General features: G+C 42.4%; 1 protein-coding gene across 11 annotated transcripts in view; it reads right to left on the bottom strand.

The window, feature by feature from the left end:
* MAP4 (microtubule associated protein 4) overlaps nucleotides 1–23243 on the bottom strand; it is a 253220-nt gene that overhangs the window by 157001 nt on the left and 72976 nt on the right. For 10 of the 11 annotated variants that reach the window (XM_034759705.1, XM_034759702.1, XM_034759703.1 and 7 more), the window contains exon 3: nucleotides 1939–2195. In XM_034759705.1, coding sequence (XP_034615596.1) covers nucleotides 1939–2176 — 238 coding nt within the window. In that variant the 5' untranslated portion in view covers nucleotides 2177–2195. Of the gene's footprint in view, nucleotides 1–1938; nucleotides 2196–10055; nucleotides 10126–23243 lie in introns of all 11 variants that reach the window. The other variant, XM_034759698.1, reaches the window with a different exon arrangement.

The raw sequence follows: 23243 nt of genomic DNA, 5'->3' as shown, positions 1-23243 counted from the left end.
TTGGAGAGATCAAAACAACATCAAAATAAGGTCTCTACAATGCTTATGATTTCCATTGCCAGTTTCTCCAAGGGAATTTGAACATCCAATTCTTCACGAGATTCCATCAGAAAAACCTCTGCAAAACTAAATCTTTGACGCTAAATGTGAAAAAGTTATTTCCCACCCCCAATTTTTTCCACAATGGACAAGTCAATATCTTACAAAAATCTGTTAATTAAACCAAGAGGAGCACATGACTAATCTGAGTAATCACATGATGTTTTGCCACAGCCTTCATCCTTCCTCATCCGACTCTTCACCCTCCCCATTTATCCCCACTCATCACATCATATCTAATATTAGACTAAGCTTTTCAGAGCAGGCACATTTTTTAGTTCTCTATTGTAAAGTACCTCACACTTTCAGATAAAGTAAAATAAAATGTATGATGTGGATCAAATTCCTACGTGCAGTCCAAAGCCACACCAGACAGGGTCTTTAGGACCATCCCTCATTCTGACTGATGACCACTTTAGTCCTTTTATATACACCCCCTTTACCCACCTACATAAGTACCAAGATTAGTGTAAATCTCCCTTCTTCCACAAGGATGAGCAGGTTACCTCGTTAGAGGCAGAGAGTACTTTGCTTTTATTTACATACCACATTTCATGAGAGGTTGACAAAGTGCTTCACATAGATGAGTTTTAGCACCATTTCAGAATTGCAGAAACAGGCACAGGGAAGTTAAGGAACTAGCCCAGGGGTCGGCAACCTTTCAGAAGCGGTGGGCCGAGTCTTCATTTATTCACTCTAATTTAAGGTTTCGTGTGCCAGTAATACATTTTAAGGTTTTTAGAAGGTCTCTTTCTATAAGTCTATAATATATAACTAAACTATTGTTGTATGTAAAGTAAATAAGGTTTTTAAAAAGTTTAAGAAGCTTCATTTAAAATTAAATTAAAATGAAGCCCCCCGGACCAGGGGCCAGGACCCGAGCAGTGAGAGTGCCACTGAAAAATCAGTTTACATGCCGCCTTCGGCACACGTGCCATAGGTTGCCTACCCCTGAACTAGCCCAAAAGTATGTGCTGACTCAGTGGCCAAGTAAAGGAGCAGAATTCAAGGCTCCTGAATCCCAGTCCCTTCCTCTAACTCAGTCAGAAAAAAGTCTATTCATCCACCCATCTGGAAAAAGCAGATATTTTCCCCCCATAATCATCAGATTATGTCTGCTATTCATTTGGGCTGGCAAATTTTCAAAGTCAGTAGTGAATGATGCCAAACCTGTTTGTAAACACAGACAGTGAAGAGTGCTCCTGCAGCAATAGACTAAACTTCTCCTCCCCTCACCCAAAGGTATGCAAAGCACAATTTGAAGTGCTAGAAAGGCAGTACAGTCTAGTGGTTAGAGCACAAGACTGTCAGACAACATGGATTCTATTCCTCATTTAACCACTGACATTATGGGCAGTACTGCCAAGTGATTTAACCTCTGTGACTCAGTTTCTCCATACAGAAAGTAAGGATAATATTTCCCCCCCCCCCTTTATACATTTATGAGCTTTGGGGTGAAAATATTTAACGTATGTAGTAATGTTTAATACTCGTATAGCACCTTCCATCTGAGGAGGCCAAAGAACTTTACAAACATTAAACTCCATAATACCAGTTCCTGGGAGTTAGGAAGGTTAAGTATCCCCATTTTACAGGCTGGGAAATTAAGGCAGAGGATAAGTGATTTTTTCCAAGATCAAACACCAAGACAGAGGCAGAGTCAGGATTAGAATCCAGACCACTTCACTCCCAGTCCCAAAGTGTAATCATTAGATGTTGCTTAGTTTAAAATGGTGTACAAAAAGTTTTAAGAGGCCTAACACCATGAAACCCACTGTCTGCTTATTGTAATATTTATGTAAGGTGCAACCATTTGGTCTGATGCTTATAGACACTTACTTTCTACCTGACCACCGTCTGTGTGGGGTTTGCTTTTTGGTTCCTGGCTCCCAGCCTTTGCATCATCATCGTCCAGTAGGGGGATATAGTCTGTTTTACCCACTGTTTCTCCAACCACATCATCAAATTTCTCTGCTTCCAGGGTGGCAATGAAGTCTCGTTTCACTTCTTCCTCAATTTCTGCTGGTGGTTCTGTCAGAGCATCCGCAAGACTGAGATTGTTATCAAAGTCAGCCATGCTTTAGCACCTCTGTAACCTGAAGAATGAGAAAGATCATATTTTTAGTAAGAGATCTACTACTACTAGGAGATTGATGCTGGCAGCTGTGTTTACCTGCCTTCACGGTGTTGAAATTCCCAGATGCCCAGAAAACAAAATTAAAGACAACACAGTTCTCCTGAATCAAGTGTTTTTACTGTATGATCCACATTAAACTTCATGTAGTGTTTGCAATCAGATCATAAAACAAAAACTACTAGATGGCTAGAAACTAAGAATTAGCCTAATCTTACATTTTGTTCTCGTGTCTCCTCCAGAGCCAAGAGTTAATTCAGTATCCTCAGCAGCAGAAAACCAACTGACACAAGGCAATCTAGTTCTTGGGCAGGACTCCACCCAGCCTCCCCTATGGAGATTATGTTTTACATAATCTCTGATGTATACCTTAAATCTCAGCGTTGCTTTTCATTTCTTCCACACAGAGGTTCTGCAGCATGCTGCCGTCCTCAGCAGACCTGGCTAGTGACAGTAAACTTTCGCCTTCCCAGCATTTATGTTGGAAGGCAAAGCGCTAATAAATTAAATGCTAAAAATCTCAACGCTCCTAGTTTAATGTCTCAATAAGGTAATTGATTTTCCAATCCTTTCCCCTTATGTAGATCAGTGTTCAATGTAGCTCTCTGTGAGACTCAGCAGACAACCTATATTAATCAACCCACCCGATTACTGCAGAAGCTCTTTGTGTACACAGCAAAGATCTCTTTGTGGGGTGGATTCCTGGATTTTAAAAGAGATTAAAGAGAATGCACCAATGAGGGGCAAGGGGGAAAAAGTTGAGTTTTATTGTTCAACAGTATTTTCAAATGCTGTTTTTTCCAGACTAATTTTTAGACTGTTCTGTACTACAGAAGTATTGAAAGTCCCATTCATATGCCCTGTCCATCCAAAGAACGTCTTCAAGCATGGCCAGAAATAAAAACATATACCACAGGGGTATCTAAATGGGGACATTTCAAACCCCATAATACACTCAATTAAGTTTACTTCAACTTTTTAACCATTTACTGTTAAGTACTGAATCCAGATTAGCTTCAGATAGATTTGCTCCACATTTAGAAGCATGGATAATCTGTGCAAAAAGTTGCTGCTCTTTTAAAGATTTAGTTCTCCCTTTTAAAAAAATCCAGTAAACTATTGTTTTTTTTAAAAAAAGCATATATAAGACAAAAATGAGGAAGGGAAAAATGGAAAAGGAAAAATGAGTAAAAGTGTAACAACAAAGGTAGAGTTCAACCACCGCATTTACTCAACATATCATAAAATTTATTATAAAGTTCATATGCCTAAGCAATATAAGGTCATTATGCATTCTGTCAGACAAGACCCATTATGGCTGACTAAAATGGTACTTATACCAGTCAATATTGTAACAACTCTGTGGCCACATAGGACTTAAGAATTGTCACTATGCTGCTCACCATAGTTTTATGGCAACAGCATAACCCAGATCCTCCTGCATCAAAAGAGTATATGGCTTCTGACACACAGAAATCCTGACTCCAGCCAGTGGACTGCAGTGTTACAGATACTTCAGAATAGTCCCATGTTTTCAAGAGACTGCTATTTACCGAATTATGTTCAAGCAGGAACTGGAAAGTTTGAAGATTTTAGCCAAAATATTCACCTTTATATAACAGTACCCCTTTTCCAGCACTGGGCTGTTCAAGGAGCAGTAGTGATCTTTTAAGTGTACAAAACTTTAATAGCTATTTTTCATAAAGCTGAAAGCCTTTCAACTTTAGATTTTTGTTTTCTTTTAGCTCCCAGTCCCTTGCCTGTCACAATGGACAGTGAAAAAAATTGAGGAACAAGATTTGGTCTAGGTCCCATGTTTAAAGGCTTACGGCATTTAACTATTTGTGGTCAAGTTTTCAGAAGCATCTAATGGAACTTAAGATCCTAAGCATACTATGTCACTTATGAAAAGTTTACCGTGGTATTGGTCCCAGCCCTGATAAGTAACAAGATAGCAGACCTTAAAGTGATGTAATTTCAGCCACCACCTTGCTTTATTTCTACTTCAGCAGACACCTGAGGTTAGCTGCCACTGTCTCAGGAAAAGTTAGACCTATAAACAAAACACTTTAATCCTTTCATTTGAAAGCCGACAAGAAGCAATGGTTTTCTAACACTATAATCTTTGAGTAGCAATTTAAGGGATAGCTATTACTAAAATCATGTCACAAAACTGAAGTAACAGAAGCAAAATTATAGTCGGAAAGTAGTTATAAAGTCCAATACCCTGCAGCAGAGTTAAGGACCATAAGGAATGTTTAAAAGTATATTATGAATAAAACAGAACAAAAATCAAAATAATTACACCTCTACCCAGATATAACACGACCCAATATAACATGAATTCAGATACAATGCGGTAAAGCAGTGCTCCGGGGGGAAGAGGGGGGAGGGGGCACACTCCAGCGGATCAAAGCAAGTTCTATATAACGCGGTAAGATTTTTTGGCTCCCGAGGACAGCGTTATATCAGGGTAGAGGTGTATATTAGTCCACTCCTAGATGGAAATGGTAGAATTGTCAATAATGCAGAAAAGCCAAGTGTTTAATAAATATTTCTGTTCTGTGTTTTGGAAAAATCAGATATAGACATATCATGATGATGAAACACTTTCCTTTCTAAGAGGAGGATATTAAAGAGCAGCTGCTAAAGTTGGACATTTTTAAATCAACAGGTCCAGATAGCCTGCATTCTAGAGTTTTAGGAGAGCTGGCTGAAAAGTTTGCTGGACCATTAATGTTGGTTCTTAACTCTTGGAAAACTGGGAGAGTTCCAGAAGATGGGAAGAAATCTAATGTTGTGGCAATATTTAAAAAGAATAAAGAGGATGACTGAGGTAACTAAAGACCAGTCAGCCAGATACTGATCCCTGGCAAGATAATGGTGTGATGCTCTGTACCTTGGGGGGGACGGGGGCGGAAACACCCTACACCGCCATGTTCATCTTTATAAAATGGATTGTGTGGTATCCAATGCAAAGTTTGTCATGTTGGGTGTCTTCGGAAGGCTCATGATTCACTGAGCATGGTTGTTATAATGATGTTATAGTAATTGTTAACTAATGCTATAGGTTATAATTTCATGTATGTAGTTATGAGGCTGAAAATATATCCTTGTGGCTTAAAATAAACCCGGCAAAAACTCTCCAAGAGCAGAGAGGCAGTTCACATCTCATCAGGGCAGGTATGGGACAAACCCAGCCCAGCCTCACAGGAACAAAGGACGCTGGCCTAGGCAGCAACAAAAGAATCTGTTAGACTCTTGAGGGAGTTACCCCCCTTCCCTTGATCAGCTTGGAACTGTGATGAGGTAATGCTCACCTGACTCTGACAGGGGAGCCAAGAGGGAAGAAAGGACATGATAAAAGGGAGAGACATCTATAGACTTCATCAACAGAACATGGCAGTTTCAGAGTTCAGGTGCTGCTGCTGATCACAGGTGTGGCTGGTAAGTGCCACCTGTTACTAAAGTTGCCCACTTTCCATTATATAAGACCCTGTTTTCAGTTGCTTATAAAACTTTGCCAAATGAACCATCCGGACTGCTATTTTATGTTCTGGGTTTCTGCCTCAGGCTTTTAATTTCAGCCAAACTGGTTCAGCCATTTCTGAGAATGAAGCTAGGGAAAACTAACCATTATTACTTGTGCAGTAATGATGGTTCTTCGAGATGTGTCCCACAATGGGTGCTCCGTGACCCATCCACCTCCCCTCTACTTTGCAGCTCTTGTTAAGGACTTTGTGGTAGAGAAGGAACTGAGGGGGGTTTGCCCATGCTGCACTGGTTAGCCTGGTGTCAGAGCACGAGGGCAGGGACAGCGCATGTGCAGGCCGAATGGACACTGCTACCAAAGTTCTCCGATCAGCAGCACAGGGACGCAAATGCACCTACAGTGGAGCACCCATAGGGACACTACTTGAATAAGAAATAAATTTTACCCATGTTAAAAAGTTCTGGCAACCCTTTGATAACCTCTAGCGCCCACATGCTTTGGAGTAGGGACTTGAAATTTGGCAGAGGTAGTCTTTTGCCAACCCAGTGAACATCTGCCCAAATTTGGCCAAGTTATAAGCCTGTGAAAAAAGTGGCAGTTCACACATGATCAGTTGAAACTTTGATGTTAGCAGCTAACATTTCAGAAGATTCTGTCCTCCATGAGCATGCTCAATCCTCTCACAGCTCCTAGTGCTGACCAGATGGCAGATGTGCCATCCCCACAGAGCAGGCTCTTCAGCCCAAGGCTTCAGGGTCAAAGCCAGTCTTTCCCTGTAATGGCTGCTCCCAGCAGGTCCAAGCCAGGATGGGGCTGGGCACTGGAACTGAGAACAGGGAGCCTGTTTCTCCTGTGCTCTCAGTGACCCCTCTTCTGCTATTCAGGCAATGTGGAAGAACCACCACCTGATCTGAATGCAGGAGGTCAGGAATAGATTGGGACACAAGGTCTGGAGGGGGGTTGAGAAAGGAGACTTTGGTCAATTTGGAACTGCGATGAGGTAAGGCTCACCTGACTCTGAAGTGTGGGGGGGGGGGGGAAGGAGAAGGGGAGGAGGGCAAAGCCAAGAGGGAAGAAAGGATATGATAAAAGGGGGAGACATTTGCCATGCTCTCTCTCTCTCCACGTCCAGCTACAGACACCACACCAAGTGACTAAAGCACTGATCAAAGTGGAGAGCCTGCCTGAAGAGCAACCAGCCAGCCTGTGGTGAGAAGCATCTAAGTTTGTAAGGGCACTGAAAGTGTTACGATCAGCTTAGAATGCGTTTTGCTTTTATTTCATTTGACCAAATCTGACTTATGTTTTGACTTATAATCACTTAAAATCTATCTTTATAGTTAATAAATTTGTTTATTCTACCTGAAACAGTATGTTTGGTTTGAAGTGTGTCAGAGGCTCCCCTTAGGATAACAAGCCTGATACCTATCAATTTCTTTGTTAAATTGACAAACTCATATAAGCTTGCAGTGTCCAGCAGGCATAACTGGGCACTATAAGATGGAGGTTCCTAGGGTTGTGTCTGGAACCGGAGATATTGGCTAGTGTAATTCGGTTGCACAACCCAAGGATCAGCTTACATGCCAGAGGCTGTGCGTGAACAGCCCAGGAGTAGGGGTTCTCACAGCAGAGCAGGGTAAGGCTGGCTCAGAGTCAAGGATTGGAGTGACCTAGCAGATCACTGGTCCAGATAACATCAGAGGGGAACGTCACAAATGGACTGGCTGATATGGGACTTGATTATTAAAAAATTAAAGGAGGGGTACTGTCATTAATGCAAATCAGCATGGGTTTATGGAAATCCTGTCAAATTAACTTGATATCTTCTTTTCAATGAGATTACAAGTTTAGTTGATAAAAATAATAATAATGATGGAATATATTTAGACTTCTGTAGTCATTTGCCTTGGTACCACACATTTTGATTAAGAAACTAGAATGATACAAAATCAACATGGAACTCTCATTAAATGGATTAAAAACTGACTAAGTTACAGGTCTCAAAACGTAACTGTCAACAGGGAATTATTTTCCAGCAGGTATGTTTCCAGTGGGTCCTGTGGAGATTGGTTCTTGGCCCTATTTAACATTTTTATCAATGACCTGGAAGAAAACAAAACCACCACTGAAAGTTTGCGGATGACACAAACTGTGGGAGTGGTAAATAATAAAGAGGCCAGGTTACTGTCGGAGTGATCTGGATCATTTGATAAACTAGGCGCAAGGCAACAATCTATATTTTAATATGGCCAAATGTAAATGTATACATCTGGGAACAAAGAATGTAGGCCACATTTACAGGATGGGGGACTCTATCCTGGGAAGCAATGACTCTGAAAAAATTTTAAGGGTCATGGTGGATAGTAAGTTGAACATGAGCTCCCAGTACAATGGTGTGGGCCAAAAAAAGGCTAATGAGACCCTTGGGTGCATAAATAGGGTAATGTCAAGGAGGAGTAGAGAGGTTATATTATCTCTGTATTTAGCACTGGCATGACCATTATTGGAACACTGCATCTAGTTCTAGTAACCATAGTTCAAGAAGGATGCTAATAAATTGGAGAGGGTTCAGAGAAGAGTCACAAGAATGATTAAAGGATTAGAAAACATGCTTTGTGGTGGTAGACTTATAAAACCATAAGGTCAGAAGGGACCGCAAGGGTCATCTAGTCTAACCCACTGCCAAGATGCAGAATTTGTTGCGTCTAACCATGCAAGACAGATGGCTACCCAGCCTGCCTTTGAAAACCTCTGGTGAAGGAGTTTCCACAACCTCCCTAGGCAGCCTGTTCCATTGTCCTACTGTACTTACAGTTAGGAAGTTCTTCCCAAAATTTAATCTAAATCTGCTACCCTGTAGTTTGAACCCACTGCCTCTTATCCTGCTCTCTGTGGCCAGACAGATCAGCTTTTCTCCATCTTTTTTATGGCAGCCTTTCAAGTATTTGAAGACTGCTATCATGTCCCCCCTTAATCTCCTCTTTTCCAAACGAAACATACCGAGTCCCTTCAGCCTTTCTTCTTTCCATCCCTTTGATCATCTTTGTCGCTCACCTCTGGATCCTTTTCAATTTCTCTATAGCCTTTCCATACATTGGTGACCAAAACTGGACACAGTACTCCAGCTGAGGCCTAACCAGCGCCGAGTAGAGTGGTCCAATCACCTCCCGTGCCTTGCATGTTATGCCTCTTATTGCAACCTAAAATTGCATTTGCTTCTTTTGCAACAGCATCAAATTGTTGACTCATGTTGAGGTTGTGATCTACCACAACTCCCAGATCCTTCTCAGCAGTGCTGCTGCCAAGCCAGTTATCCCCCATTCTGTATTTGTGCACTTGGTTTTTCTTCCCTAAATGTAGCATCTTACATTTGTCTTTGTTGAATTTCATTTTGTTGTCTATAGTCCAGTTCTCCAATTTATCAAGATCAATTTGAACTTGAGCTCTATCCTTCAAAATGTTGGCAACCCCCGCCACCCAGCTGTGTCTCATCTGCAAATTTGATCAGTATGGTCTCTATTCCTACATCCAGATCATTAATAAAGATGTTAAACAACACCGGACCAAGAACAGGTCCCTGTGGAACCCCACTTGAGTCCTCCTTCCAAACTGACATCATTCAATTAATAGCTATTCTTTGTTTGCCGTTGTTTGTGTAATACCAATTACGTATCCACTTAATAGTATTTCCGCTGAGCCCGCATTTCTCCAGCTTACTTATCAGAATGTTATGTGGGGCTGTGTCAAAAGCCTTGCTAAAGTCCACATATATTATGTCCACAGCATTCCCCCTATCCACCAAACCAGTTACCCTGTCAAAGAGGAAAATCAAGTTGGTTTGGCATAATTTGTTCTTAGTAAATCCATGCTGGCTGCTGAGGATTACCCCTTCATCCTCCAGGTATTCGCAAATTGAATGTTTTAGACATTGCTCTAGTTACTAGAGTCTAGTAGGTTCCCAGGTATCAAGGTCAGGCTGACTGGTCTATAGTTCCCCAGCTTCTCCTTTTTCCCCTTTTTAAAGACGGACAATATGTTAACCCTTCTCCAGTCTTCCAGCACCTCTCCTGTCATCCATGAATGGCTCCAAGATTCTTCAGTTAATTCCTTCAGCACCCTGGGGTGGATAGCATCAGGCCCTGCTGACTTGAATTCATTCAAATTAGTCAAAGGATCTCTGAGGTGTTCTTATCCTGATCTGCATCTCTTCCCCTTTATTGTCTATGGTAATTTTACCAGTCATCCAGTCACATATCTTTTGTGACAAGACTGAAACAAAGTAGGCATTGAGCAGTTCTGCCTTCCTATCACCTTCCATTACCAGCTTACCTTCCTTCATTGAGCAGCGGACCCTCACTGTCCCTGATCTTTCTTTTTTGGTAGACAGAAGGAGTTCAATCTATTTAAAGAGAAGATTAAGGGTTCAGAGTCTATAAGTAGCTATATGGGGAACAAAAATTTGATAATGGGCTCTTCAATCTAGCAAACCAAAATACAACGGTTGGAAGCTGACGCTAGAAAAATTCAGACTAGAAATAAGGCGCATTTTAACAGTGAGAGTAATTAAGCACTGGAACAATATACCAAGGGCTGTGGCAGATTCTTCATCACTGGCAATTTTTAAATCATGATTGGATGTTTTCCTAACATATAGGCTCTAGTTCAAACAGCAATTATTTCATGGAAGTTCTATGGTTTGTGTTATGCAGGTGGTCAGATTAGATGTTTTCAACGTATGGTCTGCGGACCCATGGGGGTCCACAGACCATGTCTAAGATTTCCAAAAGGGTCCACACCTCCATTTGAAACTTTTTAGGGGTCCACAAATGAAAAAAAGGTGAAACTCACTGGATTAGATGATCACAGAGGTCCGTTCTGACCTTACAATCTATGAATGACAGAATTGGAGCTAGAAATGCACTCTATTTACAGATGGAAACCTGACTCCTGGCATTTGTTTGTAACCATGACCGTTCACAAAGTATACCTCATAGGAGTCACAGACTGTTCATTCCAGTAATACTATCTTCTATTCCAGGTCAATGCCAATGCAACAAGTCCCAAGACTCGTAATTTCATTTTGTGAATAACCATCAATTTGAACAATTATTTATAGACAAGTCCCAAAAAGGGCTCAGCCCCCCGTTTTTACAAACTTCCATGTGTTCATGACCACACAGTCCTCTGAGTACACATTGCAATCAACTGTTTATCACAATACTAAAATATTTCCACCAGCTTGCAGTTTTCATTCAGCCAGTGAAGACATCGGCATCCTTTTTATTATTTGTATTAGTCTCAAAGTCTTGAGTTATTTGTTAGCAGAGCTTCCTCTCAACAGCAGAGTTTAGAACTGCCCAGAATAGTAAATCATGGCCATCCTCCTACTCAGATGGAAACTATTACTGACTTGAAATATAGGCCCTACTAACATTCATCTGCCCTTGGATAATAAAGGCTGAGTAAGCATCTAAAGCCAACTCCAGATGGCCTGCAAACCAATGTGTCCCCATATCTCTTGGACTGTAAGAAGAGCCTTGGTTTATGTCCAATCCAAACATTTCAGAAACAGTTAAGCAGCCATTGTTCCGTGGAAATATTTTCTGTTGCTTTCCTTCAAAGCCTGCCTAGTCACACACTCTCCAGGATGATAACTATTTACACTACTGAGCCACCACAACAGAACAGCATCTAATCAGAGGCAGAAGCTGCAGCATAGGTGGTGCTTAGAGAAGAAACTGTTTATAATGTTTAGGGCATCATCTGGGATGGTCCCATCTAGACTAAGTTCTAGCGATATTGCATCAAAAAAGATTGCATGATCCTCATTTGCAAAAGAATGGATGGATTGGGTCAACCTAATCTCCATTAAATAGGATGGAAGATTTAGCACATTCAAACCTATACAGCAAGTGAGGCATTACAGAAACTGACTTTCTGTACACTTATGGGAAGTAAATATCCTGATGTTTAATTTCATAAGTTATGTGGTAGTTATGCAACATCAGCACAACTAACTGGAAGACTTAAGTCATGTTATTGGAACTTAATATAAAATTTATCTCTAATGGAGTCTCTGAAGGCATAGCAAACTGGCAGACTGATGTGCCAGCACAAAACTATCCTGTGCCAATGGGCAAACCTCAAGTGGTTCTGAGGATCTCAGCCTACTTCCCAGCCAAGAAAGAATCTTGAAATTCACTTCAGAGGTTTACTTCCTCAGTTGACTCAGGAGATGGCTTCAGAGTGACAGGTGACACCATCCCCCTTGCCCTAGGAGCACAGCAGTAGCAGAAACAGCACTCATTCCTGCTCAGCCTTTCTCCCACTGAAGGCAGCATTCCTCAAAAGGTACAAAGCAGGTTAGCACAACAACTAAAAACTACAGAAGACCTACATGTATAGGTGTTATTTACACCTTTGTAAGTGCCCCTCATACCAGCTAACTCTGTCTCATGCAGGGAGAAATGGACTGCAGCATCTGTGAGTATCATTTTCAGTTTTCTAGGAGACTCCATCCCATCCTGACAGATGATGACCTAGCCTCAGTTATTCACGCTTTTGTCACTTCTGGGAAGGACTACAGCAATGTGATATACCTGGGCATGAAGCCTTCAAACACTTCGGAAACTTCAACTAGTACAGAACACTGCAGCGCATCTCCTCAGCCACCCAGGCTACCGTGACCACATCAAATCTGTCTTCCACTCTGTACACTTGTTTCCCACAAAATTTCTAATCAAGGTCTCAGTCTTTACCTTCAAGGCACTTCATGGCCTGGCCCAGGATAGCTAAAAGATTGCCTAAAGCTCCAGGATGAAGAAACTGGTCGACAGTTATACTCTGCCACAATGAACTCTTTATAATAAGGGTATATCTCATCTGTAGTACAGGAGACAGCGCTTTCTCAAGCCTGACTGAGACTGTGGAATTAACACCCCCCCTCCCCCTCCCCAGGAACTAAAGACCATCACAAACCTTAACACCTTCTGCTCCAAGTGCATGGCATATTTCTTTGATTTTGCCTTCTCACAAAGACATAGCAACATACATTTAAAAAAAAAAAACATAAAACCCTACCAAAACATGACATTTTACTGCACACACTTCTCTTCTGGGGGAGAGGATGAGAGTACAAACAACATGTGACTGATGTGTAGTCACATTGACTATCACACTACTGGAAGGCACTCAGATTTAAAAAATTTTATTAAGATGTTTAAAAAAAGTGAATAGTACAGAGATTAAGCATAGAAGTTTCTGGTTATCAGGGAATAATGTACAGATTATCGAGGGTGCGAAGTTCGGTTTAAGATCAGGTCTCGTAAGGAATACAGAATCTGCAATATCCCCGATTGGGGGTAAAAGGTTGATGGGTCAAAGTACAGACATTGAGATATGAGGGTATGATGTTCATATAATGGCTATGTTCAGGTGTGGAGTATAATGAGTGGATATGATGATGAGGATGGACTGATAGATTCTTATACCACACTCATCAATGTAGAATAGAAAATAGAATATACTGTTCTGCACGCTGCACATTCCCTCTGTCTGTCTAACTGCTTGCCAGCCTGTGAGCTTTTCACTGATTCACCCTTGGCAGCCTCTCCCTGCTCAACCCCCTAGGATCTTTGGGGTTTTACATCTCCTTTGATCCCAGACTAGGCCTTGGGAAAAGTAAACCATTCTAGCCTAGATGGACTGAGATAGTTTATCCCCCACTGATGACACAGGCGTTATCTTAGCTGCTTGAAGGTGTGTACCTGGGGCTCTTATCTTCGCCATAGTTTCATTTCCTGTGGGTTTTCCCATTTACAGTTCCTTTAACACAACTCGATAGCAAGTAACCCCTCATAATCAAACAGAGGCTTGCACCATGTTTCATTAAAAATAAATAAATAAATTTATATTTATATTTCAGTTCATCACACCCCAACTCATTTTATTTTGCAACTCACCGAGCTAGAGGAGCAGAGCAGCTGAAGGAAGACTGTCAGTAGAATTGATTCTTGTGTACCATTCCTCTCCAAACTCTCTGTATGCGGAGAGTATTTAAATTATAATATCATAGTCAGAGATCAAGACTCAATCCCCTTCCCCATCCACAAACAAGAAGATGAAGAGACAGGTGGAGACAGAGCAAGGGCTTTCAGAAGGCATTTTTATGGGCACTATATAGTAGGCAGACTATTTACATCTTATGTTGAATACATATGTTTTCTGTGCACAGAAACTTGCCTCCTACAGATTTTGGCAAAGGAGATATTCTTCTTAGGGAAACAGACTATATATTACAAACACCACCCTCTGTCAGCCATGTAATGCAGACAGCAGACTGCTTGCTGAAGTCTGATCCTTGTAGGAATCCACACTGTCTCCAGCTAGGACAGACACTGGAAGCGAGCTTTTCACAACCATCCAGATCACTGCTTTGAAATACAGCAACTTTAGAAAGGATTCACTGTTCTTATGATTTGTAGCAAATGAACTTTACCCCTAGACTAGAACGGGAGAAGATCTGACGTGAGAAGCTAGGGATGGTACTCGGATTTGCTAGCATTTATACTCCCCAGACCCCCGAGCATGAACTCTATTTTACTCTCTCCTGCCATCAAGGGATTCAATTAAGAAGCTCTTCCTAAGGTCAAACATTTCTTTCGTTAATCTTCTTTGGGCATGTCTACATTCCAGATTTCCCCCAATGTGAATTATTTAGGCATAAAGCTGCTGCAGTCAGTATATCACTTGTCTGTATGCTTACTTGGCTCCTTGCATCGCCACTGCATATACTCACCAGAAATGCTTGTTTTGATGCACAGTGCAGTGCACTATGGGTAGGTAATTCCAGTCTGTAGCTTGCCACCATTCAGTACACTGTCTTTTGGGAAGTTTGCATAATGGGACAGAAATGAGTCATGCAGGGATGACTGGGACTGCAGAGTTAAGTTCCCATCATACTACTTTCTCAATCCCATAATGCCATCTTTACCCTATAATTTTTACTCCTATTTTGAAAATCCCACAAACCCATGAGGGACTTGTCACTGTTCATCATTTCTGACAGAAGCATGGAGCCTGCACACCTCTGCACTATTGTCATGAGCATTGCAAGCACGGTTCACATGATCCTCCAGTATTTGCAGAGCCACAGGGAATGTGATGATTTCCTGGAGGGCAGATTGCTGTGGGCCACAGTGAGAACTAATTCAAGGCTGTTGGTGGCGTTCACAGAGCAGCTGTTGGGCCCGAGAAACAAGCACTGACTGGTGGTTTCACAGCATAATGCAGGATTGGGAAGACTAGCAGTGGCTGCAGAACTTTCAGATGCGCAAGGCCACATTCCTGGATCTGTGTGCTGAGCTCACTCCTCCAGCACAGGGACACCAGAATAAGAGCCACACTGATAGCAGAGAAGTGAGTGGCGATCACACTGTGGAAACTTGCAATGCTGGATTGCTACCAGTCAATGAGAAATCATTTAGTTGGAGTTGTAAAATTGATTGTGGGGGCCATTGTCATGCAAGTGTTCCAGGCCATTAGCGGTCTCCTTACACAAAGGACTGTGACTCTCGACAATGTGCAGGACCATAGTGGGTGGATTTTCAGAAATGGGGTTCCTGAGCGGTGGAGAGATAGACGGCACACACATCCCTATTTTGGCACCAGACCACTTTGCTACCAAGTACATCAACAGAAAGGCTACTTTCCTACGATGATGCTTGTGGATCACCGGGGTTGCTTAACCGACATCAGTGTTGGATGGTAAAGGAAGGTGAATGACACTCATCTTTAACATAGGACAGTACAGAAAGCTACAAGTAGGGACTTTATTTCCCAATCAGTAGATTACTGATGTTGAAATGCCAGTAGTAATCCTGGGGGATCCAGTCTACCCCTTACTCCTCTAGCTCATGAAGCCATACACCAGCCACTTGATAGCACCAAAGAAGGATTCAACTACCAGATCAACAGGTGCAGAATGACAGTTGAATGTGCCTTTGGTAGATTGAAGGGGCGCTGACATTGTTTACTCACAAGACTGCATCTCAGGGAGAAAAATATCTCAATGCTTGTAGCTGCCTGATGTGTCCTGCATAATATCTGGGAAGCTAAAGGGGAAAGTCGGACGTCAGATTGGAAGACAGAGGTGGAGCAGCTGTCTGCTGAGTTTGAACAGCCAGACACAAAAGAGCTCAACACAGAGCTATACGGCTCAGAGGCTTTGAAAGAGCACTTTAACAGTGAGCCACAGTAATGCATAGTGGTGTACCGTACTCCACCAGGCCCTGCAGTTTTGGGGCCTGTTAGGAATTGTCTATTGCGTAGTACACATCTATGAATATTACACTGACAATGAACTTAATTTTCTGGCGCTTGCTGTATATTTATGACCACACTTTCTCCCCACTGATCCTATGAGTCATGTCATACTGTACAATAACAACTAAGTGGTGTTTTCACTACTGCCAGGCGTTCTGCAGCATATGTTGGGAACGAATGAAGATTATTTTCCAAATAGTAGTTTTATTGAGTAACCAAAAATTCAAAAAAAATTCTGTGCATGTTAAAAGCAAATACATTATTAGCTTAATAAATTTATGGAACAGAGCTTAGAGTAGGGGAAGAAATATTCATGTCCACGCTAGCTACACATACAGCAACCATGGTTCTCAGAGGTCAGTATATCTGTGGTTGTCCTTAATGTCCCCCTGATACCACATGAAATGTGATTGTAGGGAGCTGCTATACTGGAGTTTTCCATGGACTGCAAAGGGAGGCGAGACTGGGATTTTTGAACCTGTAGGTCCACAACAGTCTGCAGCATCTGGATTTGCTGCCGGAGAAGCCCGATTACATCCTGATGCATCTCTCTCTCTCTCTCCTTTTCTTGCTGGGACCCCTCAGCCTGTCTCCTGTCTGTTCTCTCTCTCTCTCTCTCTCTCTCTCTCTCAAGGCTACTTGCAAAATTCATCTTCCAGCCCGTGTTCACAGTCTGATGTAGCACTGGCTTGCAGGAGCTCACTGAACATATCTCGAGACCTCTTCTTTCTTCTCCTTCCCTGGCTCAAGGTTTCTGTGGTATGGAGGGGGAACTTCTCAAGGCCACTGCGGCAGCTGCTACAGATAAAACACAGAGGTACCATTGTCAGTATACTCACAACAGAATGTGAAAGTCAAAATTAAGAACTCTCCCCTTCCCTTACTTCCCCTAAAGTGTTAAACAAGACATGTTTACTAACACTTCTGCTTCGGAGTGTGGCCCACCAGGGTTGAGGGAAATACTCAGCTGCATGACACTATGAGTACAGAGCAACGGCACTGAATCCTGGCACCATTTTCCACAGACAGTGGCGATTGCAGCAGATCTCTCACTCCTGAGTAACAAAGGCACAGAGCACAGCTGCTGCTGGCATCCCTAAGCCACCTGGGCCCATATGCTGTTAGCCATAATGCCTGCAAAAGTTATCTTCAACTGGCATGAGATATAGCTGCTGATATAGCTCATCTTAATTAATTAGCCTCTTACAGTTGATATGGCACCTTCCACCTTTTCATGTTCTGTATGTATATATATCTCCTTACTATAGGTTCCATTCTATGCATCCGAAGAAGTGGGCTGTAGGCCACGAACGCTTATGCTCAAATAAATTTGTTCGTCTCTAAGGTGCCACAAGTACTCCTGTTCTTTTCGCATGAGATAGTGTCCTACCGCGGGAGGAAGAAATACGGCTGCCATCCCTAGAAACCTTCAGGAGAGTACTTCCATGGCATTTTCATCAAGATCTCTCAGGAGGATTCAAGGGACATCCCTATGCACAAACTTCTCCATGTACCCCCTCTCCCCCATCTAACTCTAAAGGAGAATGAAAAGCAGATACTCTACTTCTCTTTGTTGTATCGCTACCTCTTCTAGTACAAGTAAATTAATGAAAAGTCAATAGCTGTATCACGCTAAGTTGGGGACATCATCACTTTAAGAGCAAATAAATTGACACTTACCCAATATTCCTTCACCTCCATCAGACTTGCCTTTGGTCAACTGCAAGGACTGACTGGACTGTGATGAAGTCTCAAACAGGTCCTGGCTGATGGCAGAGTTGGATCCCCCAGTTACATGTCTCATCCTCCTCTTCCACATCCTCGCTGTGACTCAAGCTCCTTGGAGATATCCGCGATGGTGTGCAGGGTGGTGGTCTCTGCCAAGTATGGCATGCAGCTCTTTGCAAAAAAGGCAGGTCTACAGCTTGGCACCAGATCAACTGTTGGCCTCCCTAGCTTTTGATATGCCTGCCTCAGTTCCTATGATTTCATGCAGCATTGCTGCTTACCCGTCTTACCCCTTCTCCTGCATCCTCATGTAATCTGCTCATAGATGTCCACGTTTCTACAGCTGGTCCGTAGCGGTGCTTGCACAGCCTCTTCTCCCCACAGGCCCAGAAGTTCCAATATCTTCTGCATATGCAAGACCAGAGTGTGTTTCGAGCATTTAGCTAGCACGCTCAGCTGGCCAGTTGCACATAACAGTGGAGGGATGCCAGGTATGCATGCAAAGATGGACAATCTGGAAAAGGCCTGGGGGGTGGAGGAGTGCGGCTTCTGGTCTCACTGACCCCTGTGCAGGAGAGTTCCCAACTGTGACCAGAGCAATCAGTGTCAGGCATTCTGGGACAGCTGCTGGAGGACTGGTAGGGTCAACGTAGGTAACACAGTCTGCATTTGCGCTGCATCAACCTCAGTACCTTGACAAGGGCTAAACAGTGTTACTAAGTTGGCATAATGGAGAGCTTACATCAGTGGGAGGCAAAATTTAAGGATAGACACGTGCACACTCAGATCGACACAAGACTGTTTATGTCAGCCTAACTTTGTAGCATAGTCCAGGCCTTTTAAGTCGCTGCAGTTCCTGTCCTTTACTCTAGGCTCAGTTTTGACACACTGATGTGATACAACCATTTGTTTTCTTTCAGCGACCCATACTCACACAGAGTGAAACCTGTGGTTGTAAGAATAGAAACAGCTCTGCCATAGTTCCCATTTCTCCTGTCATAAGTCAGCTTTTCTTAGAAATGGGCCACAGCAGGAGAAGTTACCATTGCCTGCTGAAGTATAAGCAAACAGTAAGTCATCCCTCTTTCTCTGCAGCACTCTAAAACCATATCAGTTTTCCCTGAAAAGTGCCTCCAGTTTTGTTTTGGTTTTTTTTTAAAGGAAAGGAGTTAAGATATTGAGTACCATTTACACTCCATGCACAGGCAATCCCTATTTATTTATTTCTAGAAAGTATATTAAATATACTACTTACAGCCTACAATGGTGGGCTTGTCATAGAATCATAGAATATCAGAGTTGGAAGGGACCTCAAGAGGTCATCTAGTCCAACCCCCTGCTCAAAGCAGGACCAATTCCCAGCTAAATCATCCCAGCCAGGGCTTTGTCAAGCCGGGCCTTAAAAACCTCCAAGGAAGGAGACTCCACCACCTCCCTAGGTAACGCATTCCAGTGTTTCACCACCCTCCTAGTGAAATAGTTTTTCCTGATATCCAACCTGGACCTCCCCACTGCAACTTGAGACCATTGCTCCTTGTTCTGTCGTCTGCCACCACTGAGAACAGCCGAGCTCCATCCTCTTTGGAACCCCCCTTCAGGTAGTTGAAGGCTGCTATCAAATCCCCCCTCATTCTTCTCTTCTGGAGACTAAACAATCCCAGTTCCCTCAGCCTCTCCTCATAAGTCATGTGCTCCAGACCCCTAATCATTTTTGTTGCCCTCCGCTGGACTCTTTCCAATTTTTCCACATCCTTCTTGTAGTGTGGGGACCAAAACTGGACACAGTATTCCAGATGAGGCCTCACCAATGTCGAATAAAGGGGAACGATCACGTTCCTCGATCTGCTGGCAATGCCCCTACTTATACAGCCCAAAATGCCGTTAGCCTTCTTGGCAACAAGAGCACACTGTTGACTCATATCCAGCTTCTCGTCCACTGTGACCCCTAGGTCCTTTTCAGCAGAACTGCTACCTAGCCATTCGGTCCCTAGTCTGTAGCAGTGCATGGGATTCTTCCGTCCTAAGTGCAGGACTCTGCACTTGTCCTTGTTGAACCTCATCAGGTTTTTTTCGGCCCAATCCTCTAATTTGTCTAGGTCCCTCTGTATCCGATCCCTACCCTCTAGTGTATCTATCACGCCTCCTAGTTTAGTGTCATCTGCAAACTTGCTGAGAGTGCAGTCCACACCATCCTCCAGATCATTAATAAAGATATTAAACAAAACCGGCCCCAGGTTTGTCCTATATTACAGACTTATAGTAAGGAATACAGGAATTTGTTTCCCAAAATGCAGGACTCCTTGCGGTTAAGACCCTTAACAAGACAGTTTCAGCTTAGCAGCTGTTAGCACGCATGTATAATTTTGTATAAACACTCATGTTCACAGAAAAGCCCTTCAAAAGGGGTCAATTGAAGTATATTACTCTAGTCCTACTAACTTTGACAGCATCCTTAAAAACACGAGGCCATTTCATCTGAACACACGTTTTGGCATCTAACAACATAAAAGATTTTGTTTGCATCAGTAATAATATTGAATTACTAGATAATTAGATACTGCACAAAGCACACTGAATTGGCTTAAAGCAGAAAAATCTGACATACGAGGCATAATACTTCACTGCTGACTTCAAATGGACATTTAGGGCATTCAGCACCAAGCAGGACCCAGCTCTAAGTCAGAAGTCAGGTCACACAGGATCAGGCCTTCCATGATCACAGCTGAGGACTTGAGTCACCTTCAGCCAATACAGGAACATCCTTGTCACTTAGGTTGTATAAATACCAATAGAGAAGATGCATAACAGACTCCTCTCTCTCATATCCAGAAATCTCTTCCTGAAGCAGTTTGGGTTCTTTACCCAAACTCCCACAACCAAACCAAAGGTCTGCCCACAAGGTCTTGTGCAGTGAGTTTGTGTGCTGTCTCTCTCTGAGATCCTTAGAAAAACTAAACCAGTATTCATATTGCCAATAAAAAGATTTAATTTTAATCATGATAAATCAAGGTGGTTTAAATCTGTTCAGTTTACCCAGGAAGTGGGAAACAACTTCAGCATGTTTCTTTCACATCAGCTACTAGTGCGATCCTACAAATTTTAAGAAAGTCAGCACTGAGAGAACAACCACTGCTATAAGAAAAGCTAAAACTTGCATGATTTGGATGAAAGATCCACCCACTTCCAGCTATGAGTTGTCATGTTGCGGATACTTTACATTCTTAAAAGAAACAAGGGTGCAGCATGCAAAGGAATCCTAATGCTCCCTCAGTGCAGGAAACTGGAGAACCTGCAGAAGCATGTGGCAATGCAGATGCTTAGTCCAACTCCATAATATCCTCATTTTTACAAAACCACAGGAAGTAATATGCAACTCTCACACTATACGTGCTGTATGCATTATACCACGTGGCAGCACTGCATAAGACACATACAGAGAGCTCTCTGTACAGTGGCCCATCTGATCTGATGAATGAGCATCCATAAACCAAGAATAGTAATCCAAAAGGTGAGAAAGCCAGGAATCCCCTAGATTGATTTTTTTTTTAAAGGAACTAAATATGATAGAACACCACTTTCAACACTAGTAGCATGCAGTAATAAGATTGCCTTAGTGCAAATCTCAGTTCACTTCTACCTCTAATTAATGCCACACATCAGATTTTAAATCTAATGTTGTAGCTTCTCATTTTATAAATGTTTTCATTTAATGAAGTTGTAATTTATCTCGTCAAGGGACTTTCAAAGCAAAAAGAATACAGCTGGAACCACTATTGCTTCCTCATAGCATTACTGCTCAGAACCATTTCCTCCTTACAGATGTCTGATCAGTAGATCCCTACGCAGATACAAAATTTGGATCCGCAGCCAATCTGCAAACATTGTCCATGGTTATCCACAGATTTGAATCTGACTCAAGATTACTAAGGATGCACTGATGTTACCATCTCTTTTGAGAAGTGACTTTGCAGGGTTCCATGTTTGTATCTCAGTGGCTTTCAGATCAAATGTGCTCCGTTTGCAGTGGGGAAAAAAATCTTTTTGCTTGTAAGCTAAAAATTCCATGGGCCAAATTAAACCTTATTGTATTCGGATTATGCTTTCAGTGACACCAGTGTAATCCCATTGCTGTCAAAGCATTTGCACAAGTGTAAATTATTAAATTTACTAAATGTTTACAAACCCAAACAACTGTTGATTCATAATAGAATCTAGTTCCTCCTTCATTATCTATGTTGGTTAAACAGGGCAAACAGGGTAAAAAAAAAGTGTAAATTTATTTTTGCCATTGAAGTCAGCCAATCTGACTTGAGAGAAGCAGCAGATCTGATGAGTAAGAAGATATGAACAGAACCACCACACTCTAAAAGCCACAAACTAAGCTTAAAATTCTTACTCAGCCACAGATAAGTGGGAGTATGGACCAGGTGAGAAGGGAGATTGGATAGAAAGTGGCTAGAGAGCAGAGCAGCACAGGAACCCACTGGATCTTTAAGAAAAGAAAAGGGGGTCAGCCAGCCAAGGAGCCCAAGTGTTGCTACAGCTTTTTCAGAAGAAGGCAGGAAAAACTGAGGAATCCAGGTGCTGCTACTCGTGTCTTAGAATGCTATAGGGAGCAAAGTGGCAGGAGCCACTGTTTTTGTCAGCATAGAAGGAGAAGTTGGAAATGGGTCACAGGGAATGGATCACTTGATGATGACCTGTTCTGTTCATTATCTCTGGGGCACCTGGCATTGGCCACTGTCAGAAGACAGGATACTGGGCTAGATGGACCTTTGGTCTGACCCAGTATGGCCATTCTTATATTCTTATGCATTCAAGAAAAACTGTCAGTGGAAGATGGAAACCACCACTCCGAGGCCAATAGGTCTAGATAGGAAAAACCATCTGAGAAAAATGAGATCTGGCTGAACAACACTCAATATTTTTGTAATTAATTATATTAAATACACCACATGCCTTCAAATTTAATTTGAAGCAATAAAAATAAATTCCAGTCATTTCAATGTAGTAGGTCCCTTGCAGAAGGTGGGAAGCAGGATCCATCTTTTAAGTGCGGACATCTAAAACAAAGGAGATTATATATCTCCTCCACCTGACCCTGGACATGGGAGAAGACTTCTGTCAAAAGAAAGGAAATAGCATTGGCTAAGACTGGATAACCAACATGCAGAATTTGGTGATGGCCATCTAGCAGATCTCAATACTGGAGACTTGACACACTGTCCTGAGACAAGTATCAGAGGGGTAGCCGTGTTAGTCTGAATCTGTAAAAAGCAACAGAGGGTCCTGTGGCACCTTTGAGACTAACAGAAGTACTGGGAGCATAAGCTTTCGTGGGTAAGAACCTCACTTCAGATGCAAGAAGTGAGGTTCTTACCCATGAAAGCTTATGCTCCCAGTACTTCTGTTAGTCTCAAAGGTGCCACAGGACCCTCTGTTGCTTTTTACAGATTCAGACTAACA

Source organism: Trachemys scripta, chromosome 2 (assembly GCF_013100865.1).
Source record: "Trachemys scripta elegans isolate TJP31775 chromosome 2, CAS_Tse_1.0, whole genome shotgun sequence".
NCBI classification, from domain to species: domain Eukaryota; kingdom Metazoa; phylum Chordata; order Testudines; family Emydidae; genus Trachemys; species Trachemys scripta.
Note: the sequence above shows the minus strand (reverse complement) of the source record. Positions and strands in the feature narration are given on the sequence as shown.